Here is a 25,412-nt window from a genome sequence, read left to right as displayed (position 1 = left end):
AAAATGACTTTATTTCACGGCAGGAAACAAAAGGATCCCCCCTGTTCTCTCCACCCCAGGGGTCCCTGCCCACCCCGTGCCACTGCCAGCACCAGGACCCAGAGCAGGGCTGGCACTGGGAAGATTCTCCCTGCAGCCAGAGTGCTCAAGAGGTTCCAGAGAGCCCCAGAAAGAGCTGGGAGCAAAGATGATCCAGGATTCATGGCAGGAGCAACACCAGACCTCAGCATCACACACCAGGGCGGCAAGGGGGACCAGGAGAACCCCACTCCCTGCAAAAGGAGTGGGGGGGCCACAGAGGGGCTGGGGGGTGTCCCAGCCTCCCACCTAAGCTCCCATCATGCAGCAATTACAATATAACAATAATATTATTACATTAAAATATTAATAAAAAGACCCCAGACTGACAGCCCCAGGGCAGAACTTGACAATTGTCCAAAAACCTTGGGAGCCACTTGTCCACTCTTGCCACAGCAGCAAAATGCCCCTTGGGGCCAGGGGGTTGCTGGGGGGGGGTTAGTGCAGCCCCCGGGTGAGGATGCTGCCCACCAGCGCCGTGTCCTGCAGCCTGTGCTCCAGCACTGCCTCCTCCAGCGCCAGGGAAACCTGGGAGGGAGAACAGGGGTGCTCAGCGCCGTGCTGCCACATCCCGGGATCGTGTCCCAGCGCTGTCACCAGCCCCTGCCCCACCACCCTGCAGTACCTTGGCCAGCCGGGCCTCCTTGGCCTTCTTGAGCTCGAGGACACCGCGGGACTCCAGGAGGGTGACAAGGGACAGACACTCGGCCTGGTCGACGGCGGGGAGCTGCTGGCGCCGGCACACCTGGCTGTAGGTGTCGTGGAGCTGGGGAGGGCGGGGGGGGTTAGACCACAGCAAAACCCCCAAGGGACACCCCAGGGACACCCTGAGAGGGTCCCACACCCACTCACCTTCCCCAGGGTCACCTCACGGGCGTGTGAGTGCCGGGCAAGCAGGAGCAGGGAGCAGAGCAGCAGCTTCTGCTGCAGAGGGAAGGTGTCCTGGGAGCCCCGGGACCCCGCTGCCAGCCGGTCCCCAAACACCTCCGAGAGCACCCGGGAGATGTGCAGGAGCCCCACGCGCTTGGGGACAGGGGACACTGGCGAGTCACCTGTGGGACAGAGAGAGGGGATGCCACGGAGGTGAGGACAGGGAGAGAGGTGTCCCACAAAGGGAGCCCAGACTCCCACTGAGGTGACCCCAGAGGGTTTTGGCTCTGGCAGCAGGACTCACCCCCGGGCAGCGGCTTGAGCAGGGTCTGGCCTCGCACCTCCAGCTCCACAACCTCCACAGCACGCCTGGGGAGGGACAGCCCTGAGTGCCAGGCCGAGCTGGCTCCCCTGGCACGAGCAGGGAAGCCACAGAGACTCACAGGGACCAAGCTGGCCCTGGCAGCACCGGGTTTTGGGGCACACACTGACCTACAGACATCCAGGGCCTTGCGGGCATCACCAGACACTGCAGAGACCTTGCGGGCACAGAACTGGAGGGCAGCAGAGTCCAGGACGGGGTCACCTGCCACCTGTGAGGCACCAGGGCCATCAGTGCTGCCATCCATGTGGGCAGAGGACCCTGTGTCCCCCCACTCTGTGCTCCCCGTGTCCCCACCTGTCCCAGCCGCTCCTGCAGGATGAGGGTCAGCTGCTCCTTGGTGTAGGGTGGGAAGTGCAGCAGCTGGGGCCTGCCAGCCAGGTGGGCTCCCAGCCTGGCCAGGCTCCTGTCTGTCAGGTCCAGGGCATTGGCCAACCCTGCAGGGCGAGAGGAAGAGGAGGATGAGGGCTGTTCTCCAAGGAAGGAGCAGGAGGAGGCTGCAAAGGGAAGTCTCCATCACCACCCCCAAAGGATGCCCAGGGCAGTAGTGCACCCTTCTACACCCTGCACACTCACCCACGAGGACGAGCCTAGAGCTGGGCAGCTGGGGCCACTCAAAGAGGGTGTAGAGCACATCCTGGCCTTTGCTCTCCAGCTGGTCCAGCTCATCCAGCACCAGGAGGCTGTGGGAGATCTCAGATCAACCCCTGCTCTCTCCCCTCACAGCACTCCAAGCAGGGAGAGCAGAGCTGCTGCCAGCCTGCCTCTCCTGGCATCCAGGAGAGTCCCACTCCACCCACCAGAGCCAGGGAACTCACACCATGGGTCCCTGGGCCCTCAGATGCTTCTCCAGGCTCCGGATACACTCCCGGCCAGCGGCCACGGGCAGCCCCAGCTGCTGTGCCAGGGCAGGGAAGACGCTCTGGGGGCTGCCCAGTGCCATGCAGTTCAGCACCACAGTCCTGCTGCCAGCCAGCTTGTCCTGTGAGGAACAGGAACGTTACACTGGCCCCATCCCAGTGCCCCACAGCAGCCCCACAGCGTGGCCATGGCACACACCTTGCAGTCGAGCAGAACACGGCTCAGACAGGCTGTTTTCCCAGTCCCAGGGGCTCCGGACACGTAGAGGCTGCCGGGACGGCGCTCCAGGACGTGTTCCAGCAGGAACTGCCGGAGCATCCCCGTCTCCTGCTCCCTGCCCTGCAGCCGCTCGGGCACGGACGCATGCAGCACCTGCTTGGCCTGCTGGTAACAGGTACCTGCACGGGGAGCAAGAGCACTCAGGGAGGGAGGAGACACTGCTGGGACCCCATCCCAACTGAGCATCATCCCCATGCATGTCCCCATCCCCATCCCTGCCTTCATACCTATCCCTAACTCCTACAGCCATCCCTAACCCTGGCTCCATCCCCATCCTTTCCTCCATCCTCAACTCGACCCCTATCACCATCCCTATCCCATCCCATCCATAACCCCATGTCCAGCCCTGCCCACACTCATAACCCCATGCCCAGCCCTATCCACACTCACAATCCTATCCATAACCCTAACCCTGCCCACATTCATAACCCCATCCATAACCCCATACCCCCCATCCCTGCCTTCATACCTATCCCTAACTCCTACAGGATCCCTAACCCTGGCTCCATCCCCATCCATGTCCCCATCCCCATCCCTGCCTTCATACCTATCCCTAACTCCTACAGCCATCACTAACCCTGGCTCCATTCCCATCCACGTCCCCATCCCCATCTCTGCCTTCATATCTATCTCTAGTTCCATATAGCCATCCCTAATCCTGGCTCTATCTCCATCCCCATCCTTTCCTCCATCCCTATCACCATCCCTATCCATATTCCCAATCCTTATCCCTATCCCATCCCATCCGTAACCCCATGCCCAGCCCTGCCCACACTCACAATCCCATCCCCAGCCCTATCCACACTCACAATCCCATCCATAACCCCATGCCCAGCCCTGCCCACACTCACAACCCCACACCCACCTTCCTGCCTGAAGAGCCGGCTGCGTGGCTGCTGCCTGCTGAGCCCCGAGCTCCGAGGGATCTCTGGCCCCCCGCTCCGTGGGGATGGCCCCGAGCCCTTGGGCTGCTCGGGGGAGGCCGAGGGGTCCCCAAAGAGGAGGCGACGGCCCCGGTTCTCCTTGCTGCGTTTGGCCGGGGAGCAAGGTAAGGCGTGGGGGACGTTGCACAGGTTGTCATCACCTGCGGGGACAACAAGCTGGTGGTGACAAAGGGCCACTCTCCCTTAATGCTTCAGCCTCCACAAAAACCTCGCGGGAGCAGCTTTTCCTCCCGAAACGGGGGTGAAGCCGAAATGGGGGGACCCGGCGGAGGGACTCACCCAGGCGTTTGCGGGGGCTCAGGGGCTGCACTTTGGGGCTCAGGGGCTGCGCTGCGGTCCGGCCTGAGCGTGTGTCCGGGGTGGCCTGGCCGGAGCCGGCGGGTCCCGAGGCCTTGGAACGCAGAGCACGGGAGTCGGGGTCGCTCTTGGCCGAGGGGGCAGCGAGGAGTCGGGCTCTCCTGGTGCGGGGGAAGTCGATGGTGGGCTGGCTCTTGCTGCTGGCCATGGCGGGGGCTACGGCTGCAGGAGAACCGCGGTCAGACGGCGGGACCCCGGCCAGGTGAGAAGGACCGCCAGCCCCGCGGGTCCCGGCCATCCCCTGCCCCTCCAGTCCCAGTCCCCACCGCGCTGCCCCCGTCTCTGGCCCCCCCGTCCCCCATGTCCCCCCATGTCCCCCCGGGTCCCCCCGCTGCCTCCACCGACCTTCTCGCGCCAAATCAGCCCCGGCTCCGCACTTCCCGCCACCAGGCCGAGCTGGCCCCGCCCCCTTCGTCCCATTGGCTGCTCCGCTGCCGCCGCCGCCAATCGTCGCGGCCGGAGGAAGAATCTCAACAGAGCAGCCAATCAGCGAGCGCAGCCTAGGCAGGGCGGAAGGCGCCGAGCGCGGGGCGCGGGGCATGCTGGGAGATGTGGTCTCCCTGCCGGTACTCAGCGCTCCCCGTGCCCCCACGGCCCGCACCCCCAACCTCGCCTTCCCCGTACTCCCAGTGACCCCAGTTCCTCCTATATTGCTTTTTTACCACCGCCCAGTCTTGTCTCTCCACGCTCCCCACCCTTCCTCCCAGTACGCCCCATCACGCTTCCCCCATGCTCCCAGCGCCCACACGTGCCAATCCCCCCTCCCCCTGCTCCCACTACCCACAATCCTCATTCCCAGTGGTCCCAGTGCCACCAGTAACTCCGATCCTGCCTTCCTACTTCCTCTCTGTGCTCTCAACACCCTCCACCCTGTGTGCCGAAGCGCCCTGCTCCCAGCCCTTAGGGCATCACCTCCAAGAAAGAAAAGGGGTTCCTGGGAACCTCCCCCTTAGACAGTGTCCTTGATATCATTAATCACTTTATTACTTTTATTTAAATGTAATTTCCAGCTCCTCCAAATTCCTCTGTTCCCTTTAAAAAGGGCCCCTCGCTCCAGGAGGGGCAGAACCGTTTTGAACCTTTATTTAACCCAAAGGGCAGTGCTGGGGGAGGGGGCTCATTCTCCAGAGAAACCCCCCTACTCACCCCTCACCCACCTCGCTCCAGCCTCAGCAGGGGAAGGTCCATCATCATAGAAAAAAATCCCCTGAATGAGCCCCAAACCCGTCTGCAGGGGTGGCCCCCCTGCCCCCCGTGCCCTTCCTGCTATGGTACAAAGAGATCAGTAACTACGTTAGTGGGACCCCCGCCGTGGGGCTGGGACCACCCCAGGACAGGGAGTGTAAGGCAAAACATCACCGGCCCCCAGGGCCCCCCCACGTGCCCCCTGGTGTGCCAGACCCAGCACAAAGAGCTCCCCCCACCATGTAATTAGTGTTTTCCTGTTAAAATGCTCAAGTTTGGGGAGAGTCAGCAGTGAGAGCCAGGGGAATCCCAGGGGAGCAGTGGTTTTGAGGGGGGCACATGGGGGTGCCCCCCTGTGGGGTCAGAGAAAGGGAGTCCCCAGCAGCTCTTGGGGTGTCCCTGCATGGTCCTACTCATGTTCCCCCCTGCCTCCACTGGCTCCTGTGCAAAAAAGCAATGGGCTGTGCTGGGATAACAGGGTTCCACCAGGATAACGAGGCTCCGCCGGCCTGTCCCTGCTTCCCCTCGCTCTGGGGGGTCTCACAGCATGTCCATCCCCTGCCTGACCCCAGCCCCCCTCCCTGAGCCCCCCTGGTCCCAACAGCCGGCACACGGCTCGGCCTCAAGTCCCATGCCCGGCTCCCAGGCAGATCCCGACCCAGGATCCATGAGGAGGAATGAGGGATGGACCCATCCAGGCTTGCCATGAGGTCACCAACTCCTGGGGGGCGCATAGATGAGGCGGGGCTGGCGGAGCAGCACGCTGGACTGGGAGGGGATCCACTTGTCCTGGGAAAACCGGCGAGGCTGGGAGTGTGTCATGCAGGATCCGGGGCGCTGGGAGCTGGGGGGGTCCGGCTGAGGAAGGGGAAGGAGCTCCATGTCTCTGCTCTGGAACAATCCACCTGCACAGCCTGCTTTCACCTGGGGATGGGGGGCAGAGGGGGAGCCCCACGCGTAGCTGGAAGAGAAGGAAGCCTGTTGGAAGTGGCAGCTCCGCAGAGCCGGATCCAGCACGTCTGCTTTCCCTCCTCCACACCCCCGCGCCAGCTGCCGGCCCCCCCCGACCTCCCCGCGGAGATCTGGAGCCTGGGATTTGTGCCTGGCAGCAGCCGCTGCAGCCGCACCGAGCTCGGGGCTTTTCAAACCCGCATTAAACATTCATGGCTCTAAAAATAAACGAGCATCCCATTCTCCCCGGAGTCTCCGCCGGGATCCGCAGCGCTGACGTGCAGCACCAAGGGCACTTTGAGCTCTGCCGGGTCCAAACGCTGCTGCTCGGGGCTTATCCTGGGGTACACGGAGGGTCTGCGGCCCCCCAGCCCCTGCCCTGGCTGCGGGGTCCTTCGAGATCCCCTCCGGTGCCAAACGTGCTCAGCAAAGGCAGGAATGAGCTCTGCAGCATTTCCCAGCAGGCAAACCAGGAGCAGGTGGGATAGGGCATCCGCACAGCCCAAATTTCTGCCCTGCCCCACAGCACAGAGCTGCCTTCAGGGCGTGGGACCCCTGGGAACGGGGCTCAGCACCCCCAGAATGCCAGCAGGGCCCAGGGCATGGCCACTGCACCACCCACCCTGCGCAGGGACAAACAGGACAGTGCCAGCCCCGAGGGCACAGGAGGGGAGAGGGAATTCGGGACACCCTCCTCACCTCTGTTTGTTTTGCTGGGGTAGATTCTCTGGAAGTATTTATATTCCTCTGGGGCTGGGAAGTCTTCCACGGGATGAAAGGAATATTTGGATTCAAAGTCATCTGTGAAGAAATGGCAGAAGGGGCAGGTGAGGGAGAGGGGCTCTGGGGGAGCCTGGCCAAAGCCACAGGGCTCGGCTGCGAGGGGGGGTCCCACTCACCCAGGAATGCTCTGACGGTGGAGATGGAGTCCCGGTGCCCGTTCCGCACGGGCGGCGGTGGCGGCGGGGGCCCGGCCGGGGTCCGGGTGGGTGGCGGCGGGGGCTTCCCCCGGCTGGGGGGCTCGGCGGGGCCGTGCAGTCTGTAGGGGGGTGGGGGCGGGGGGGCGTCGCGCCCTCCGTTCCGCAGCATCGGCGGCGGGGGCGGCGGAGCTGCAGGGACAGCGGGGTCAGCCCGGCGCGGCATTCCCGGGGCAAACCCAGGGACATCCCCCGGAGCGTTCCAGGCCAGCTGCCGCGCCAGACCGCGGCCCAGGGATGCTCCTACGCGTGCCCGGAGATTTCCTGCTCGCTCCTGACATCTGCATTCCTCATCCTTCCACCAGCTGCAGTGCAGGGACCACAGCAGGGACCACAGCCAGCCCTGCTGCCCCATGGCTCACCATCCATCCCAGGGGCTGTTCCAGCCCCATGAGCTCCCAGCCCACAGGGAGCACAGGTCACTCTGCACCAGAGGGGATCCCAGGAGCAGCTACGATCCAGAGAGTCCAAGGGCAGCAGCTCCACATGGAGCCAAGATGCTGCCTGCCAGGACTGGAAGCCACATCCGCAGTGTCACCAAGGCAGTGACAGGACCCACAGCCCCTCTGACCCACCTCTCACTCCTGCCCAGCCTCCCGCAGAGGCTCCGTGGCAGTTTGTGCTCCTCATTAGCCTAATTACACTCGGGCTGACAGCGCAGATCCCCAGCTGTAGCTCTGAGGAGGGATTCTGGCAGGGCCAGAAGGACGGAGCGGCTTGGCAGGGGCCCAGGCAGGAGCTGCGGTCTGGACGGGGAGCCCAGGAGTGCACGGGGGGGCACCAGGGCACAGCCAACACCAGTCCCAGCCACGGGGACACACTCCCGAGGGCTGCACACGCAGGGAAAGGCTTCTCCCTGCTCTGCCACAGCTTTTTGCACCCTCCCAGTGACATTTAGAAAGCTCAGGGGAGCTATGCTCTCAAACATTCTCATCTCTCACCCCAGGAGAGCACGGGCAGGAGTTGCCCAGCCACAACCCACCGCCAGCACCACGCTTGGAAGGAGCTGGATGGTCATGGGACATGACTAAGGACATGTGTTAAACATGGCACTCCAACTCCTGCCCCAGCTCGGCCCCATCACCACATGCAGAAGACTCACTGTGCCCCGAGGCCAACTCCTGCCTGTCACCTCCCACCCTGACCACCCCAGCCGTCCCCAGGCACCGTGGAGCGAGCGGCTCTTACCTGCTCCACGGCTCGGGGGGTCTCTGGCCGGCGGCGGGGGGCGGCTGCTCTGCAGGGACGGGGAGGCAGCAGTGGGCGGCGGCGGTGCCAGACCCCGCAAGGGCCCGGGCGCCTTCCTGTGCAAGGAGTTGTGTCTCTGCGGCAGCTCCGGGGCCGACTCGCTGCTGGGGCTGGAGGGGCCGTTGGGAACACCGGGGGGTTGCCGGTAAGGGGGAGGTGGCGGGGCGAGAGACTGAGTGCCCGAGCGGAGGCTGACGGGGGAAGGAGGGGGCTTGATGGGCGGCGGGGCAGGGGGTCCGTCCCTGCTGCCGGGCAGGCGCTGTCCCGGGGTGGGCGGCAGCGGCTTCTCCCGGTTGTAGGGCGAGGCCTTGGCGTGCGCTGGAGGTGGGGCCGGGGGGGCGGCGGCGCGGCGTCCTGGCGGCGGGGGCGGCGGGGCCGAGGAGCTGTGCTTCATGCCGGTGCCACCGGCGGTGCCGGGCCGGGACAGGTCAGGCAGGGAGGGTCTCTGCGTGCGCGGCAGTTCCGGTGGGGACCCCCGGCTGCTGTCGGCATCGTCCTGAGGGCGGCTGTTGCTGGCCGGCACGGGGGGCCTGGGAGCAGCTGCTCGGGAGCCAGGGACTTGTAGTGTTTGTTTAGTGGAGCTGTCTGCGGGGAAGGAGAGAGCACAGTGAGGGGTTGGGGACAGCACGGGAGCAGTCCCAGGACAGGGCTCAGAGCCACGGCCAAGGAGGGCCAGGCCACAGGGACGGCCAGGGGCGGATGTTTGGCACACGCAGGGAGCTGGCACTGAGCACAGCCACACATGGCTCCTCTCTCACCACTCTACTCTGTGGCCACCACAGAGAACACACAGAGTTCAGCAATACACGCAACTCCTGAGCCCTCCAAGAAATCTGTGTGTGGGGCTGAGGCTCGGGGAGGGCACAGCTGGCCTGAGCCACACATGGGATATGATTTGGGGTCCTGCCTCTTAGCAGCTGAAATCCCCAGGGATACACAATCAAATCCTCCACCCTTTCCTGCCCAGGGCCCTCCCCAGGGACCCCCACACAGACGACGGGCCAGTGGCCATTACCTGAGCTGTCCTTGGCTCCCACAGGTCTGAGTTTGGGAACGCCGCCTTGGAAGAGGCCGCCCTTGGGCTGGATGGCAGCTGAGCCGGAGCCGTAGCTGCTGCCGCCGCTGCCCTTGGGCTCTGAAAGCAGGGAGGCAAAGAGGTTAAGCCTGGAATTATCCGCTCCTCCAATGAGGAGCTGCTGGGAACCAGATGGGCAAGCGCCCTGAAGGGTACGGCGGCGCCCAGCGTGGGGCCGGCAGCCTCCTGGGGACTCACTTTCCAGGATGGGTGCACTCCGGTCATTGATTTGGGTCACTTTCCTGAGCTTGGTCCCTTTGCAGATGTCCTGCAGGAGGGCCCCGCGGCCCCGCTGCTCCTCTCGGCTCAGCTTGGGCGGTTCTGTGTTCGCCTGGAGAGGAGCAGCAGCTCAGCACCTCCCCAGGACCCCCCAGCACAGCAACAGCCCAGCTCCGCATTCCCACCTCGCAGAGCATCCCACCCCTGCCACAGCCAGCCTTCTCCAGGGGCAATTCCTCTGGCAAGTGGCCCCATGTGGGGACAGGCCACCTCCCAGCCCAGCGAGGTGACACCTACCTGACTGAGGGTGGGGGGCGGCGGGGGGCCGGGGGGCGGCGGCGGGGGAGGAGGGATCGGCATCCTGGCGGCTCCGGGGTCTCAGTGCTGGGGGCAGGCCTGGGCACTCATGCCTGCAGGAAGGGAGGAAGCGGTCAGGGAAAAGCCAGCAGTGAAACACGGCCCCGGGGAATTGTGCTGGTGTCTTGTGCCCATGCAGAGCAGCAGCTGGAGCTGCTCTCCCAGGCTGTCCCAACACCCTGGAGCAGCAGGTGACAGAGGTGGGAGCCAGCACATCCCCACCCCAAATCCCCAGGGCTCCCACAGTGCCTGCAGTCCAAACCCAGGAATTGTCTCACACAACCACCTCGTCTGAGAGACAAAATCTGGCCAAGCTGATCCTGCACCATCCATCCAGCTCCTCCAGCTGCAGCCAGAGGCTGCTCACTTGGAGTGTGACAGTAGCCCGCCAGCACTGGCATGTGGCCCCATGGCCTCTCCAGCCATGGCCAGGGCAAATCTGCCAAAGTGCTCCAGCTCCACAGCAGCCAGAGCAGCACAGGACTGCCCTGTGGCTCCCACCCCCAAATTTCCCAACCTCTTGTCTCCTACATCAATAACCCCCCAGCACTGAAGGCTCTCTGTGCCCCACAACTCCAAAACCCCCTCGAAGCTGTCCAAGCAGTCAGGGAAACCAGCTTTCCCAGCACAGATCTGGCAATGCTCCAACTCCTCAGAAGCCCAGAACGAACCTGTCTGGCACCAGGGCTCACCTGGAAGAGCTCCGCGGGGCCCGATAGCTCCAGTCGGCACTGGAGATGGAACACAGAGGGACTGGGGACAGGAAGGGGAGCCTGAATCACTGGGAAGTCACAGGCCCTCGTGCTGCTGACAGCAGAGCTCAGGTAGGGCCTCCCATAGCACCGGCTCAGGGAATAGGAATGTGATGACTGGAGGCCTTGCTCACCACATGGAGAGTCCCAGGAGCTCAGGGCAGACCCTGAGGCACGGGACAAATGTCCCTCTCTGGGCCACAGATGTCCTTCCCACAGGAAAACCTATTCCACAGTCACTAACGGGAACCACACCACCAACAGGAGGAAAGGACAGGGCAGTTTCACACCTGAAACTCCCGATTTCCGAGCCCTGACCTCCAGGACAGGTGACAGAGGGCACGGGAACAGCTGCCACTGCAGGGAAAGTTCCTTTATGACTCAGGTTTGTACCAGGTATTACCAACCAGATCCCTTCTCACACTCACCTCCTGCTAGATAAACTACAACTTCCTAATCCCACAGGACACAGGTCCATCTTCTGTCAGACATTCCCAGGGTGTGAGAACGGGAAGCAGGGAGCAGCAGCATGGCTGCCACAGCAGCAGCTCCCCTGCCCTCGGGCAAACCACTGGCTCTAGGCTTCAGGGAAATAAATAAATACCTAAACTGCCTTTTAATTAAAATCAGCTCTTCTGCCCTGTGAGAAGTCCTCAGCTACAGCTTCATCAGGAAGACATTCCTCCCTCTATCTCATGGCATTTTCCAAGTCCCTGAGGCTCCCAGCTCCCCAGTGCTCTCCCATAACAAACATGCTGCTCCTTCTCCCCAGGCCGAGCTTGAGGCCTCCCACCCAAGATCTGAGATCCATCGATCCCCCCGGACACTCCAGTCAGGAACAACACCCAGCAAACCCATCCAGCCTCAGCCTTTCCCACTGGAGCAGGATCACAGACAGCTCTGAACGTGCTCGTCTGGGACATGTTGGAACAGGAACACTTTTCCCTGTGCTCCTTCCCACCCGCAGTGGGATCACAGGGCCAGGGTGGCACGAGTGGCTCCGGGCAGAGCCCCAGCCGTGCTGGATCAGCTGCCGGAGGGAATTAGCAGGGATCCAGCTGAGGAACACGCCAGGTAATGAGACTCCCGACTCGGGCTCGTGTGTCACAGCCCTGAGCCAGCACAGGAGTGATGCCAGGGCCACCACCTTCCGACCCACGGGAACGTCACGCGTTGTGTCCCCGCTCTGCTCCTGTGCCAGCTGGTTCCTCCCAGGGTGACACTTCCCTCAGTGGCCCCTGTGACAGCAATTCATCTCACAGAGAGACAAACAGGGATTTGTCAGTTGGCACAAACCATCCAGTGCCAGGCCAGCACTGCTGGGGTCTCTCAGTGTGACCTGCTGACACCCTGCGACAGGCTCCAGACAGTCCACAGGGACAATCCACAGGGACAATCCACAGGGACCTGCAGGACAAGGGGGGTATTTTTATAAACAGATCACGAGTCACTATCTCCCCTCTAAGGTGCCCTTACAGCAAAACCTGCACTCAGATCCAGGCTCTTACCTAGAAGAGCGAGAGGAAAGGAGAGAAGAGTTTAAGCTAAAGCAGCTTGAGGATAAACTGGAGCTGAATTCCCAAGAAACAGGTCATTCCATTTCGGTGCACGGCCCCGTTTGGGCTGGGGATTAACAGCAAAGGTCACATTGAAAAACCAAAATCGAGAGGCCCCGAACTCAGCACATGGCTGGGAAAAGCTGAGAGCTCCGGGTGGGAACGGTGCCTTTGAAATACAGCCTGGATCTTTCATGTGCAAGAAGACAGACCCAGCTGATACAGATTAGGGAGACAGGAGCTAAATCCTCCAGGAAAAGAAAAAAGGGGGGGGAGTTCTCCTCCCAGCACCCCTTCATGCCTGGCAGAAGCTATCCCTGTGAACAACACTCAGACTTCTCTGCACTCCTTCTCCTTTGTTCTTCCCTACCAGGACCTTTCCACCAAGACACATCAGAGCCTCTGAGGGCTCCACAAGCTGTGGTGGCAGCTCCCTGTGCTCGCAGGGAAAGTGGCTGAATCCAGACACACCAGTGGATAAAAGCTGGGCTGAGGCAGGAGGGGCAGGTTTACACAGTGCCTTTGCTTTTCCAATCCAAACCAAACCTCAGGAAAGCTCTGAGCAAAGCAGGAGGAAAACAAGGTGTGAAAAGCTGTCCCTTGGGAGGAGGGAGAGATCAGCAGATCGAGGTCACCCTGTGGAAAGCTGTTTCAGAGCTGCTGTTCCACACGCTGAGCCCACCATGGCCACAGACGCCTCAGGAGTGTTTTGGATCAGCACTTCCCTGTCAGCCCTGGGATCAAAACATTACTAAATCCCAAGAACTTGACATTCAGCTGCCCCTTGTCCCCTAAAAGCAGCAGGATTGGGCAGATCCGGCCCAGCCTGGGAGACATGCCACGTTTTCCAGGCATTTTTCAAGTCCCTGAGTGCTGTGGAGGGAATTGAAACGCCCTCCCCAGCAGCAGCCCCCATCCCGCTCATCCCGGGGGGATTGCTGCTGGAGCAGGACAGGCAGCAGCAGTGACCTTCAGCCGCCTATTTCCTCGCTTTTCAGGGGGATTTGGGCTCCGGGCGGATTTGTATTTCACATTTGCAAGCCCGAGCTGCAGCGCCTCATCCTCAGGGAGGCTTTGAACTGCAGATCAAGAGGAATTTCCACCCTCTGATGTCGGTGCAGAAATGCGGCCGCACCGGTTTGGGAACGACTTCCAAGGCTGGACCTCTCCAACACCCGCCCCCGCGCCTTTATCTTCCCTCTCTTCCCATCCAAACCCGCAGTTCCTCGTTACCCCCTCCCAAATTCCAACCCTGTCCTCCAGAGCAGCCTGACATTCCTGCCCGCTCCCGAGGAGCTGAGGATGCTACATAAATAATTTATCCTGAGCGACAGCCATCGCAGGATTTAAGGTCATTCAAGCTTTTAAAATCCTATCAGCATGCTTCCCGAGCCGAGCTGCCAGCTCCATTTGGAGCATCCCGCGGAGCCGGCGCATCCCTGCGTGCAGACAGACAGACACGCTCCGGCCCCGCGGGATCCAGACGCTCCCTGTGAATTATTAACGACCCGCGGGCTCTGACGAGGCGTTTTTAACAAAAACCCCGATCTCTGGAGTTTCTAATTCCTCAGGGATGAGCTCCACAGCCTCAGTTTCCCCATCCACACACAGCTTCCACAACTTCAGTTTCCCTACCCATCTGGAACTTCCTCATCCTCCGTTTTCCTCTCCACAGTTTCCTTGGCCTCATTTTCCCATTCCCGGCTCAGCCTGTCCCTTGCTCACATCTCATCTCAGGTCACCCAGCAGAGGAAACCTTTAATCAGGAGCAAGGCACCCTGTCCCGAAATTCCGCTGCAGCAAAAGGAAAAGCAGGAAAAGCCCGTCCTGCCAGGCCCGCAGCCTCCCCTGCCGCTCCCCCTTTGCCGAAGAGGCAAAAGGAAGCCGGGAAGGGAGAGGTGGCACACGAGGGGCTGGGCAGGAACCGAGGGGCTGGGCAGGAAGCGCTGAATTATTCCAGCGGGAGGAAGCGGCAGGAGACGCGGGGACTTCCCGGTTCCTTCGAGCCGGAGCTGGGAATTCCGGGTGCAGCGATCCCGACAGACAGAGCGGGATCCCGCAGCGCTCCCGGTGCACCGGCACTCCCATCCGTGCTGCACCGGGAGCAGGGAGTCCTGGATGCGTCCCCCTGCAGTGGGAGGGACAACTCAGCTCCAGCGCTGCCCAGAAAAGCTGTGGCTGCCCCATCCCTGGAAGTGTTCCAAGCTTGGATGGGGCTTGGAACAACCCCTTCCAGTGGAAGATGGCATTTAAGGTCATTTCCAACTCGAGTCATTCCAGGATTCCACGGAACTCCGTGTCCGTGGTCATCCCTAAGCCACCACAGGCTCCAAAAGGTCCTTCTGTACCCCAAAGAGGGTCCCCCCGTCCTGACAGGCCCCAGTGCACCCCCAGCCCTTTCTGGTTCTGGGCACCCACAGGGTGGGGGTCCAGGGGGTCCTGGGAGTCAGTGTGAGGGTCATAGAGGGGGTCCAGGGGGATCCTGGAAAGGGCAGAGGGGTCCCACGGGTCATAGGAGGGGTCCCAAGGGTCATGGGAGGGGTCCCAGGTAGACACAGGGGTCACACCGGGGGTCCCCAGCCCCTGTCCTGCTGGTTCTGGACAGCCCCAAGGGGGTCTTGGGGAGGGGACCCTGCAGTGACCTAGGAGTCAGGGGGGAGGGGGTGGGGGTCTCAGAGGCCATAGGGGAAGCCCCAGGGGACACTCTGGGGTCAGTCTCCATGCTGGGGGTCCCCAGGCTGGGGTGGAAGGGTTCAGGGCATCAAGATGGGGGTCTCAGAGGGGTGGTCATAGGGGAAGCCCCAGGGGACACTCTGGGGTCAGTCTCCATGCTGGGAGTCCCCATGGTGGGTCCCCAGGTTGGGGTGGAAGGGTCCAGGGCATCAATATGGGGGTCTCAGAGGGGTGGCAGGAGTCACAGTGGGGGTCCCAGGCCCTCAAGCCCTGCCAGCTCTGGAGGTCCTGGGGAGGGGTCCCTGAAGTGACCCCTCCTGACCCCAGGGGTCAGGGTAGGTATCTCAGGACAGTCCCAGAGGGGTCAGGGTGGAGGTCACAGACCCCTGGCCCCACTGGTGCCAGCCCACCCAAAGACAGGAGCCCAAGAAGGGGTAGAGAAGTCCAGGAGGTCAGTGTGGGGATCCCAGGGGGTCCCAGGCCACTGGTCCTGCCAGTTCCAGGGCTGGGGGCACAAGGAGGGTCCTGGGGAGGGATCCCACACGTAACTCAAGGGTCAGGGTGGAGGGGTCAAGGACAGGATGGGGGTCTCAGTGGAGATCCACGGGGGTCCTGGGGATGGCTCCCAGAGGTCAGAGTGGGGGTCCCCATGGTAGTGGGGTCACAAGCCCCCAGACCCACAGAGCCCCGTCCTGGGGATGGCTCCCAGAGGTCAGACTGGGGGTCCCCATGGTGCCCACAGAGCCCACCCTCACTGGCACACCCGTGCTGGGGGTCCAGGGCAGTTCTGGGGAGGGGTCCCTGCCGTGAGCCAGGAGTCAGGGAGGTGGGAGATCCCACAGGCGGCCCAGGGGTCACGGTCCAGGGGGTCCCTGTGGGGGCTCCAGCCCCTCCGGCCTCGCCGGTTCCTGTCACTCCACAGCCGGCCCCGCGGACCCCTCAGACGGCTCCGAGGACCCTCAGCCGGCCCCGGGCACCCCCCAGCTCCGCGCAGGCCTCAGCGCGCCCCCAGCCCCGCCGGTCCCAGGCTCCGCACAGGCCCCACGCGCCCACCCCACGGCACCACACCCCACACAGGCGTCCCGCGGCCGCAGTCCCGTCCCCCCTAGCCCCGCGAGCCCCGGCCCGGCCCCGCCGATCCCCCCCGGCCCTCCCCCGCTCACCCGCGGCTCCTCCCGCCGCTCCCGGCCCCGGCCCCAGCCCCGCCGAACGAAATGGCGGTCCTGGCCCCTCTGCGCCTGCGCGGCCGAACAGGATCTGGGCGGGGCACGGCGAGGCGGCGGCGCCATGATGAGGAGGTCGGGCGGCCATGAGGAAAGCGCCCATCATCGCCGTACTGGGAAGGGCACGCTGGCTCCTTGAGCACCCAGTGCCGCCGTGTCCCGGTGAGCGAAGGCAGAGAGGCACCACCGGGAAGAAATTCCCCGCTCTGCGCCGAAACGCTGCTGAAGGCCCGTGATGCCCCGACAGAGCAGGGCTGTGGCTCCTGTCCCGTCCCGTCGCCCCTCCCCCCGCCGCCATGTTGAGAAGGTCAGCCGTATTGGGAAGGCGCCGGAAACCTTTGTGGCCGCCATGTTTAGAAGGTCAAAGATTGTCATCGCGCCGCCGCCATCTTGGGAAGGTCGGCGCCACCCTGTCCGCGACGGTGCAGTGACGTCATCGACAGCGGTGCTGTGACGTCACTCCCACCATGACCTCAATCCTTAGCATGACATCAGAGACAGGTGAGAAACAACCATCCATCTATAACAGACAGGTGCTGGGACAGACTTTTATTGGGGCTCCCCGCCCCGTCCCCAGCTTGATTTTTTTTTTTTTTTTGCCTTTTTTTCCTCCTTTTTCTTAAAAAATAAATGTACAATTCCGGACAGCGGCAGTACAAAATATACACGTCTGGTGGGGGGGAGGGGGGCTGGCCACACATACAAAAATAGAGGGGATGGAGGGGGGTACATGGCCCCCCCAGGGGCCCCTGTGCCCCAGCCAGGGGAGGGGGCAGGGGGAGAGGGGGATGCGCCAGGGGGGTCCCCAAACCCACCCCCCCCAAGGGTGGGGGCAGCACCCAAGGGCCGGGGCTGGGCAAAGTGCGTCAGTGCTGGGGGGCTCCGGGCCCCCCGGGGGGGTGCCGGGGTTTGGGGGTCCCGGGCTGGGCCCCCCCTCACTGGCTGCCAGGCTCCAGCTTGTAGGAGAGCTCGAAGAGCAGGTTCTGGTTGTCGATGACGCGCAGCTGCCGCACGTAGGCCTTGGTCTGCAGCTGGGCCGGGGACGCCTCCAGCTCCAGGCCTGGGAACGGGCACGGAACGGGGAACAGGGATGGAGGGATGGGGATGGGAGAGAGCAGAGAGGGAATGGAGAGGATGGGCATGGAGGGGAGGCAGGGATGGAGGGATGGGAGAGAGCAGAGAGGGAATGGAGAGGATGGGCATGGAGGGGAGGCAGGGATGGAGGGATGGGAGAGAGCAGAGAGGGAATGGAGAGGATGGGCATGGAGGGGAGGCAGGGATGGAGGGATGGGAGAGAGCAGAGAGGGAATGGAGAGGATGGGCATGGAGGGGAGGCAGGGATGGAGGGATGGGAGAGAGCAGAGAGGGAATGGAGAGGATGGGCATGGAGGGGAGGCAGGGATGGAGGGATGGGAGAGAGCAGAGAGGGAATGGAGAGGATGGGCATGGAGGGGAGGCAGGGATGGAGGGATGGGAGAGAGCAGAGAGGGAATGGAGAGGATGGGCATGGAGGGGAGGCAGGGATGGAGGGATGGGAGAGAGCAGAGAGGGAATGGAGAGGATGGGCATGGAGGGGAGGCAGGGATGGAGGGATGGGAGAGAGCAGAGAGGGAATGGAGAGGATGGGCATGGAGGGGAGGCAGGGATGGAGGGATGGGAGAGAGCAGAGAGGGAATGGAGAGGATGGGCATGGAGGGGAGGCAGGGATGGAGGGATGGGAGAGAGCAGAGAGGGAATGGAGAGGATGGGCATGGAGGGGAGGCAGGGATGGAGGGATGGGAGAGAGCAGAGAGGGAATGGAGAGGATGGGCATGGAGGGGAGGCAGGGATGGAGGGATGGGAGAGAGCAGAGAGGGAATGGAGAGGATGGGCATGGAGGGGAGGCAGGGATGGAGGGATGGGAGAGAGCAGAGAGGGAATGGAGAGGATGGGCATGGAGGGGAGGCAGGGATGGAGGGATGGGAGAGAGCAGAGAGGGAATGGAGAGGATGGGCATGGAGGGGAGGCAGGGATGGAGGGATGGGGATGGGAGATGGCAGTGTGGGAATGGTGATGGAGGGATGGAGAAGAGGGATGGAAGGAGGCAGGCATGGCAAGGCAGTGGTGGGGATGAGGGGATGGAGGGGATGAAGGAAGGAAATTGGGATGGCAACGTGAAAATGGGGATTGAAGGATGGAAGAGATGCAGGGACAGGGATGGGGATGGAATGGCCACGCGGGAATGGGGATGTGGGGACAGGGATGCAGACAGGGATTCAGGGATGAGAGATGAAGGGATGAGGATACAGGGAAGCAGGGACATGGACAAAGAGGTCTGAGGATGCTCTGGCCACATCCCCATCCCTCAGGGCCAGCACTGCGGGTTTGGTGCCGTGTGGGGCTCCCCTGCAGTGCCCCCCCAGCCCCAGCAGTGCCTCCCTCACCCCTGCCCCCCCCCCATGCTGGTGGCCATGGGTATGGGGTTGGTGGCCTGGAGGAGAGGGGCAGGGACACCCCAGGACACCCTGGGACACCTCAGGAATGTCCCCTGCTCACCAGCACCCCAAACACCCCCAGGGGAGGCCTGGGGACCCCCCCCAACACCCACAGCAGCCCCCACACCTCTCACCCACCGTCAGGTTCTCAAACTTCCGAAACAGGTTCTTGAATTTCCCTGGGAGCTTCTGGAAGGCAAAAAAAGGGAAGAGGGTAGGCAGCATCCAGCAGGGCCAGGGAGCACCAAAGGGGAGGGCAGGAGCATCCAGGAGGTTCTGAGAGAGCCCAGGAAAGGCTCAGGGAGCCTCTGAGGGTGTCCAGAAAGGTCTGGAAGCATCCAGGGGTGGTCTGGGAGGACCCAGAGGGGTCCTGGCAGCACTGAGGTGGGGGTGAGAGGGGCTGGAGGGTTCCAGGAGCACTCAGAGTGGGGTCTGGAAGAACCCAGGAGAGGTCTGGGAGCAGCCAGGTGTGGGCATGGGCATCCTGAGGGTCCTGGGAGCACCTGGGCAGTGTCAGGGTGCACCCAGGGGTGCTCTGGGAGCATCCAGGAGCACCCAGAGAAGTTCCAGGAGTACTGAGGGGGAAGGGAGCTCCTGGGGGGGTTCTAAGAACACACAAGGAGGGTCTGGAAGAACCCAGGAGAGGTCTGGGAGCAGCCAGGTGTGGGCACGGGCACCCCGAGGGCCCTGGGAGCACCCGGGGGTGGTCTGGGATCACCCAGGAGAGGGTGAGGGCATGAGGGGGGCACAAAGTTGGATGTGAAGGTGCCAGCAGGAGGGCACCAGTGTGGGTGACCCCTCCAGCCCCGGGACACCCCCAGGGGCCACAACTCCTTGTCCTTCTTGGGAACTTCCTGACCCACAGGGACCCCCAGGACCCTCTGCCCTCCCCAAGGACCCCCTGACCCAGAGGGAACCTCAGGACCAAGCAAACCTTGTCCCACAGGGACCCCAGACCCCACAGGACACCCTGCCCTCCTCAGGGACCTCCTGACCCAGGGGGAACCTCAGCATTGAGGGAACCTTGTCCCACAGAGACCCCAGACCCCACAGGACTCCCTGCCCTGCCCAAGGACCCCCTGACCCAAGGGGAACCTCAGCATTGAGGGAACCTTGTCCCACAGAGACCTCAGAACCCACAGGACACTCCCTGCTCTCCCCAGGGACCCCCTGACCCAGGGGGAACCTCAGGACCAAGTAAACCTTGTCCCACAGGGACCCCAGACCCCACAGGACTCCCTGCTCTCTCCAGGGACCCTCTGACCCAAGGGGAACCTCAGCATTGAGGGAACCTTGTCCCACAGAGACCCCAGACAACATTCCCTGCTCTCTCCAAGGACCCCCTGACCCAGGGGGACCCCCAGGACCAAGCCAACCTTGTCCCACAGAGACCCCAGACCCCACAGGACTGCTCTCCTCAGGCGCCCCGGGCTGTGTGACCCCTGGTCCCCCCAGGAAAGGGTCAGGGAGCAGCTGGGGGTGCTCAGAAGGGCGCAGGAAGCCGCGGCGGCACGCCGGGGGTCGGGGCAGCCCCGCTCACCTCCCAGGTGAGGCGCAGGCGGCTGACGGCGGCGTTGTTGAGGCCGATGACGATGGCGTAGAAGGAGAGCATGTCCTGGTTCTGCTTACAGCTGCCGAGGGGGACAGCGTCAGGGCCGGGCCGGGCGCCGCAGGGACCCCCGGGCAGCCCCCCGTGTGCCCCCCGACTCACATGGCGGCGATCTTGATGAGCTTCTTGAGCAGGTGGGCGCGCTTGCCCAGCCCCTCGCAGAGCAGCAGCTCGGTGCCCACCCAGTGCTGCACCTCGCTGCAGCGCTGCAGCAGCAGCTCCAGGTTCGCCGTCTCCCGCCGGCCCCGCTCCCCGTGGAACACGTAATCCACGAATTCCAGCTGCGGGGGACACGGAGATATAGTAGCAAACTATATTTATTAATTTAAAATTATATATAAAAATATATATTATATATATTAATTGTATATATTAATTATATATTTTTATATATAACTATATATATTAATTACACATATTATAATCAATAATATATATAATATATTCTTAATTATTATATAATATATAATTATTATATAAAATATTGTTGTATTATATTATATTGTATTATATTATATTATATTATATTAGTATGTATTATTATTTTACAATATTAAATTAAGTATATTATGATAATTGTAATATATAATATGTTATTAATTATATAATATATATTATATAATATATATTATATAATTAATAACATATTATATATTACAATTATCATAATATACTTAATTTAATATTGTAAAATAATAATACATACTAATATAATATAATATAATATAATACAATATAATATATATATATATATAAAACTGTACTAAAGAAAAAAATTATATATATATATATAACTGTATATATAACTATACTAAAGAAAAAACTGACATCTTTTCCCAACAGTCCAATACACACATGGCTCCAACTGGTCAAATGAAACAAAACCACTATCACTAGAATCTAACTAACAAATCCCTTTTAGCAAACAGTCTCCGTAACACATTCCACGTGTGCCAAACAGCAAGCGCAGCAATGGAGACAAGAATTGTTTTTCTTCTCCCTGTGAGCTTCCTCACAGCATCTCAGGAAAACCCCGAGAGAGAGAACTCCGTGTTTCTCTGTTCAGGGAATACGTGAACCCCACACGCGCGTTCCCCTGGGACCCCCGGCCCCCCGGACCTCGTGGATGCAGCGGAAGAGCTCCCAGTGGAAGGCTGTCAGGTGGTTGGCCACGTCCTCGGGCTCGGCTCGGTGGATCTCGGTGTCTCCCGGCACCACCTGGATCTCCTCGGGCAGTGGCACCTGCCAGGGGACACCGGCCGGGGCGCTCAGGGCTGGCAGGGTCCCCCCGGGTCGCCCTGCTGGGCACAGGGAGCGATGGCCGTGCCAGGTGTTGGGGTGTCCCCGCGGCGGGGCTCACCAGGGAGTCCAGGGTGTCCCTGGTGCAGGCGAAGAGGTGGCTGTTGATGCCCAGGGTGGTGAACACGCACTCCTCGCTGGGCTGCAGCACCGCTTTCTCTGCCGGGGGGCACAGGCTGGGGTCAGTACCGGGATTCACCTGCTTGTTCGGGGGGGGTGTCTCGTCGGCCACCCTGGGGGGCACAGCACAGGGCTCAGGCAGGGCCCCAGACCCCGGGGCTGCACCCCGAGACTGCAGGGTGGGCTCAGGAGGAGGGTGGGCACAGGAGGAAAGAGGGCACAGGAGGAGGGGTCCGAGGCTGCGTGTGGTGAGGGCACAAAGTTGGATGTGAAGGTGCCAGCAGGAGGGCACCAGTGTGGGTGACCCCTCCAGCCCCTGGGCACCCCCACCCTCCTCATGCCCATCCTTGTCCTTCTTGGGAACTTCCTGACCCAGGATCCTCTGCCCTCCCCAGGGTGACCCCTCCAGCCCCTGGGCACCCCCAAGGGCCACAACTCCTTGTCCTTCTTGGGAACTTCCTGACCCACAGGGACTTCCAGGATCCTCTGCCCTCCCCAAGGACCTCCCGACCCAGAGGAAACCTCAAGACCAAGCAAACCTTGTCCCACAGGGACCCCAGACACCCTGTCCTCCCTGGGAACCCCTGGGAGGATGACCCCTGATCCTCCCAGAGACCCCTGACCCCAGGCACCCCCTGACCCTCTTCTCACTTGAGCTCCACAGTCTCCACGAGCTGGTGCAGCTTGATGATCTCGTCCTCCAGCTCGTGGTACAGCGACGTGTCCTTCATGATGAGCAGGTAAAGCTCCTGTGGGGCGAGAGGGCTCAGGGCCAGGACTCCGGAGACTGAGGGGGGGGACAGGGGAAGGGGACACCCACCTTGATGACCTTCCCGGCGCTCTCCTCCTCCTGCAGCAGCCCCTTGTAGGTCTCGAGGAAGTGCAGCAGCACGGCCAGCACCGCCCGCTTGCGCCGCAGCCCCGAGCCCTCCTCCCAGCGCGCCGGGGGGCTGCCCGCCGCCAGCACGAAGGTGGCACTGTCAAGGAGGTGCCACGGCAAGGAGGGACCCTCGGCCACCCCCCAGCACCCGCCGCACCGAGGGACCTCACTGAGGGTCGTTGTGCCCTCCCTGGTAGCACCACACTGCCCATCTTGCCCCCAGACCCATAGCCCACCCTCATGGCACCCCAATCCCCTTCTTGCTGCTCCTGTGAGCCCACCCACAGCACCCCCGCTGCCCTCCTCACGTCCCCCTTTCTCCTTGCAACCCCCATGCCCACCGTTTTGTCACCCTTGTGCCAGCTCCATGCCAGCTCCACGGCACCCTGGTGCCCATGCTGGTGCCCTCCTGGTTGCACACTCACGCCAGCTCATATCCCCTTCATGGCCCCGTTATGCCCACCCTCACTGCACCCCAATACCCTCCTCATGCCCATCCCAGGACCCCTCCTGCCCCACTCAGCCTCGGCCACCTCCCCATTGCACCCAACCCCTCACAGCACCCTTGTTCCCACCCTCACTGCACCCCAGTGCCCCCCTCGTGCCCACCCCCGTGGCCCCCCAGGATATTGCTGGTGCAGCTGCTGCAGGAAGCGCTCGGTGGGCAGGAACAGCGAGTGGGTGAGCACAATGTCATCCAGCAGCGACTCTGGGGGGACACGGGGGACAGGCATGGTCACACCCCCTCCCCAAAGAGCCCCCCGACACCCCCCCCATGCCCGGCGGGGCGGCTGGGTGAGGGGAGCGGTGGTAATTCGCGGGGTGACACCGGGAGAGGCCCCACGCGAACCCCCCCGCGCCGGCGCTGACTCAGGGCCCGCTCCCAGCCCCGGGGCAACCGGGCCCGGCCGAGCCGGTGTGGGGGCAGAGGCGCCGGCAGGGCGGGACCGGGGCCGCGACGCCCCGGCACACCCGGGAGCCCCGTGAGAGCCCGGCCGCGGGCACAGCAGGACACGGCAAAGGGAAACTGAGGCAGGCAGCTTGGGGCACACTGGGCGGGTGGCACAGCCGGGCTCTGCGGGGCAGCGCGGGTGGCACCGCCCTGTGAAGGTGTTTTGGCGAGGCCAGGTGAGCCGAGGGCTCGGTACCGGCATCTGTGCCCGTCAGAGCTGGCATCAGTCACCGCTGTGAGCATTGGACGGGGCACCGCTCCCTCCCTGTGCCCGGCACCTGCACTGCCCTCATGCCCCGGGGGTCCTGTGGTGGGACCCCAGAGCCCATCCAAAGCCCAAGGAGCTGACCCACGGAGGGGCCATGCAGAGCATCCACCCAGGCACTGCCCAGTCCGTTAACCCGGTCACGGAGCAGTGCCAGGCCAGGGCAGAGGATCCCCTGGGCACGGCACCCAGGGGGCATCAGCTGCTGCTGAAAGCAGGACAGGCAGTCTGGGGCACAGGGACAGGCAGGGGCACCGGCAGCACGGGGGTGCAGGGGCACAGCCCCCAGCTCTCCCAGCCCCCTGCCCTGAGTGCAGCTCCCTCCCAGGTTCTGCCTGTGGGGCAGGAGTTGAGCACTCCCCCATCCCTCCAGTCCTGCCTCAGTTTCCCCACCCCTCTGCAGCACTCACGCTGTACCCCAGACTCACAGGGATGTTTTCCTGTGTTGGGACCCCCGTGCTGGCTCCAGCCCCCCTGCTCCCTGCCAGCCCGGGCACCACCAGGCCTGGCAGCGTGCTTGTGCAGGCAGGACCTGGTGCTGCCAGTCCCAGCTCGCCCCTACCCGAGGGCTCCTCTTGGTGGTTGCACCCAATCCCGGCCCTGGCATCACTGGAGCAGGGGGCTGGCAGTGGCCTGGGGTCCTCAACGCCCTCTGTTCCCGGCAGCCGAGGGGGATTGGCCGGGACAGGGATCCCCGCGGTGTGGGAAGGCTCCCACCCACCTGCACCCAGCCTGGCTCCCGCCCAGCCCTGACACCGAAACCACCGCGACACCTGGGCACGGGCAGCCACGGTGGGACAGCACCGAGAGGCCTGTGCCAGGGAAAGGGGCATCCAACCGGCCCCCCCTGCACTGCAGCTCCCGTCGGGGCTAATTTTAGCACCAGGAGGATGTTGAGGACCATCCAACCGGGAGGTGGATGCTGCAGTGACTGCCGGTGCCCGGCCACCCCCGGCCCCCACCGAGCTGGCGCTGCCATTGAGCCCGCATCCCCTTGCCAGCCCCTCTGCCGTGCTCTCTTGCCCACCCCACAGATCCCTGCTCACCTTCTGCCACCCAGCCCTGCCCCGGCGGGGACCCCGCTTTGACCTTGTCACCCCCACCGTGCGCCGCTGTGCCCTGTGCAGGGCCACCCGCCTCACCGGGCACGAGTGTCGCCCACCCCGCTGTCCCCCACCCCAGCATCCACCGGCGCATCCCCCCCGCAAGCAGCGGCCGCCCCCGGTCCCGGTCTCTCCCCGCTCCGCCGCATCGCCCGCGCTCCCCGCGCTCCCCGCAGCCCGTCCCGGCGGTCCCGCAGCCCCGTACCTGCCCCGCAGCCCCTCCCGTGTGCAGCCGCCGGCAGTCGGTCGAGGAGCGCGGCCAGGAGCCGCTCGGGGGGCGCGGGCGCTGCGGGGGCGCAGCCGCAGCCGCAGCAGCACCGGGCGGCGGGCGGCGGCTCCGGGCTCGGCGGCTCCCTGTCCCGGTCCCGGTCCCGATCGCGGTCGCAGCCCGGTGACGGGTCCTCAGGGGAGCGGAGCGGCGCCTCGGGCGGCCGTAGCTCCAGCCAGCGGCCCTCGCCCCCCGGTACCGGCCCCGCGGGCCCCGCCGGCTCCTCGGGGGAGGCGGGCGGGCGCGACAGGCTCTGCCGCCGCGGCGCCTGCACCGACCCCGGCCCCGGTACCTGCCCCGGGGGGGCGGCGGGGCGGACGGGCAGGTGCGAGCCCGGCTTCTTCAGCAACTTCTCCAGCGGCTTCATGGCCGCCCGGGCGCGGCGGCGGCGGCGGCTCAGGGGCCCATCGGCGGCGGTGGCGGCTCCGTTCGGCTCCGCTCGGGCTCGGGCCGCG

The 25,412-nt window shown here is 63.2% G+C and overlaps 3 protein-coding genes across 10 annotated transcripts; all 3 read right to left on the bottom strand.

The window, feature by feature from the left end:
• CDC6 (cell division cycle 6) lies at nucleotides 1-5,794 on the bottom strand. 4 transcript variants are annotated; one of them, XM_041426364.1, is made up of 12 exons: nucleotides 5,661-5,794; nucleotides 3,694-3,933; nucleotides 3,336-3,554; nucleotides 2,390-2,589; nucleotides 2,149-2,312; nucleotides 1,907-2,013; nucleotides 1,628-1,767; nucleotides 1,441-1,541; nucleotides 1,253-1,317; nucleotides 931-1,130; nucleotides 704-844; nucleotides 1-606 (listed from the first exon to the last, which is right to left on the bottom strand). In XM_041426364.1, the coding sequence occupies exons 2-12, from the start codon at nucleotides 3,917-3,919 to the stop codon at nucleotides 517-519; spliced, it is 1,653 nt and encodes a 550-aa protein (XP_041282298.1). In that variant the 5' UTR covers nucleotides 3,920-3,933; nucleotides 5,661-5,794; the 3' UTR covers nucleotides 1-516. The 4 variants fall into 4 exon arrangements, with proteins under 4 accessions (XP_041282298.1, XP_041282296.1, XP_041282297.1 ...); XM_041426362.1 differs by having other exon boundaries at nucleotides 5,615-5,739; XM_041426363.1 differs by lacking the exon at nucleotides 5,661-5,794 and adding an exon at nucleotides 4,918-5,608.
• WIPF2 (WAS/WASL interacting protein family member 2) lies at nucleotides 5,781-16,449 on the bottom strand. Of its 5 annotated transcripts, none has more exons than XM_041426366.1 (8): nucleotides 15,928-16,449; nucleotides 10,476-10,536; nucleotides 9,724-9,836; nucleotides 9,148-9,267; nucleotides 8,073-8,717; nucleotides 6,807-7,016; nucleotides 6,607-6,708; nucleotides 5,781-5,917 (listed from the first exon to the last, which is right to left on the bottom strand). In XM_041426366.1, the coding sequence occupies exons 1-8, from the start codon at nucleotides 16,283-16,285 to the stop codon at nucleotides 5,877-5,879; spliced, it is 1,650 nt and encodes a 549-aa protein (XP_041282300.1). In that variant the 5' UTR covers nucleotides 16,286-16,449; the 3' UTR covers nucleotides 5,781-5,876. The 5 variants fall into 5 exon arrangements, with proteins under 5 accessions (XP_041282300.1, XP_041282303.1, XP_041282304.1 ...); XM_041426369.1 differs by lacking the exon at nucleotides 10,476-10,536 and adding an exon at nucleotides 9,406-9,538 and having other exon boundaries at nucleotides 15,928-16,064; XM_041426370.1 differs by lacking the exon at nucleotides 15,928-16,449 and adding an exon at nucleotides 9,406-9,538 and having other exon boundaries at nucleotides 10,476-10,493.
• Nucleotides 16,450-16,823: 374 nt separating this feature from the next.
• On the bottom strand, nucleotides 16,824-25,406 carry RAPGEFL1 (Rap guanine nucleotide exchange factor like 1). Its single transcript, XM_041426262.1, has 10 exons — nucleotides 24,895-25,406; nucleotides 23,000-23,078; nucleotides 22,310-22,460; nucleotides 22,141-22,238; nucleotides 21,431-21,602; nucleotides 21,190-21,312; nucleotides 20,173-20,351; nucleotides 20,002-20,092; nucleotides 18,575-18,650; nucleotides 16,824-17,074 (listed from the first exon to the last, which is right to left on the bottom strand). The coding sequence occupies exons 1-10, from the start codon at nucleotides 25,322-25,324 to the stop codon at nucleotides 16,923-16,925; spliced, it is 1,551 nt and encodes a 516-aa protein (XP_041282196.1). The 5' UTR covers nucleotides 25,325-25,406; the 3' UTR covers nucleotides 16,824-16,922.
• Between the last annotated feature and the right edge of the window lie 6 nt (nucleotides 25,407-25,412).

This window comes from Onychostruthus taczanowskii, unplaced genomic scaffold (genome assembly GCF_017590055.1).
Source record: "Onychostruthus taczanowskii isolate IOZ18803 unplaced genomic scaffold, ASM1759005v1 scaffold91, whole genome shotgun sequence".
Lineage (NCBI taxonomy): Eukaryota > Metazoa > Chordata > Aves > Passeriformes > Passeridae > Onychostruthus > Onychostruthus taczanowskii.
Note: the sequence above shows the minus strand (reverse complement) of the source record. Positions and strands in the feature narration are given on the sequence as shown.

What these genes read in the sequence shown, in the direction of transcription:
- CDC6 (XM_041426361.1), bottom strand. Translation starts at nt 4,312, where the DNA reads ATGCCCCGCGCCCCGCGCTCGGCGCCTTCCGCCCTGCCTAGGCTGCGC. An exon ending in CCGGCTCTTCAGGCAGGAAG is followed by an intron (nt 2,590 to 3,335) that starts GTGGGTGTGGGG and finishes CTCCCCGTGCAG; the next exon opens with GTACCTGTTACCAGCAGGCC. An exon ending in CTCTAGGCTCGTCCTCGTGG is followed by an intron (nt 1,768 to 1,906) that starts GTGAGTGTGCAG and finishes CTCGCCCTGCAG; the next exon opens with GGTTGGCCAATGCCCTGGAC.
- WIPF2 (XM_041426366.1), bottom strand. Translation starts at nt 16,285, where the DNA reads ATGGCGGCGGGGGGAGGGGCGACGGGACGGGACAGGAGCCACAGCCCT. An exon ending in AGCGGCGGGAGGAGCCGCGG is followed by an intron (nt 10,537 to 15,927) that starts GTGAGCGGGGGA and finishes TCCTGTCCCCAG; the next exon opens with TCCCTCTGTGTTCCATCTCC. An exon ending in GCCCCGCGGAGCTCTTCCAG is followed by an intron (nt 9,837 to 10,475) that starts GTGAGCCCTGGT and finishes CCCTTCCTGCAG; the next exon opens with GCATGAGTGCCCAGGCCTGC.
- RAPGEFL1 (XM_041426262.1), bottom strand. Translation starts at nt 25,324, where the DNA reads ATGAAGCCGCTGGAGAAGTTGCTGAAGAAGCCGGGCTCGCACCTGCCC. An exon ending in GTGGAGACTGTGGAGCTCAA is followed by an intron (nt 21,603 to 22,140) that starts GTGAGAAGAGGG and finishes TGTGCCCCCCAG; the next exon opens with GGTGGCCGACGAGACACCCC. An exon ending in GCCTGCGCCTCACCTGGGAG is followed by an intron (nt 18,651 to 20,001) that starts GTGAGCGGGGCT and finishes TTTGCCTTCCAG; the next exon opens with AAGCTCCCAGGGAAATTCAA.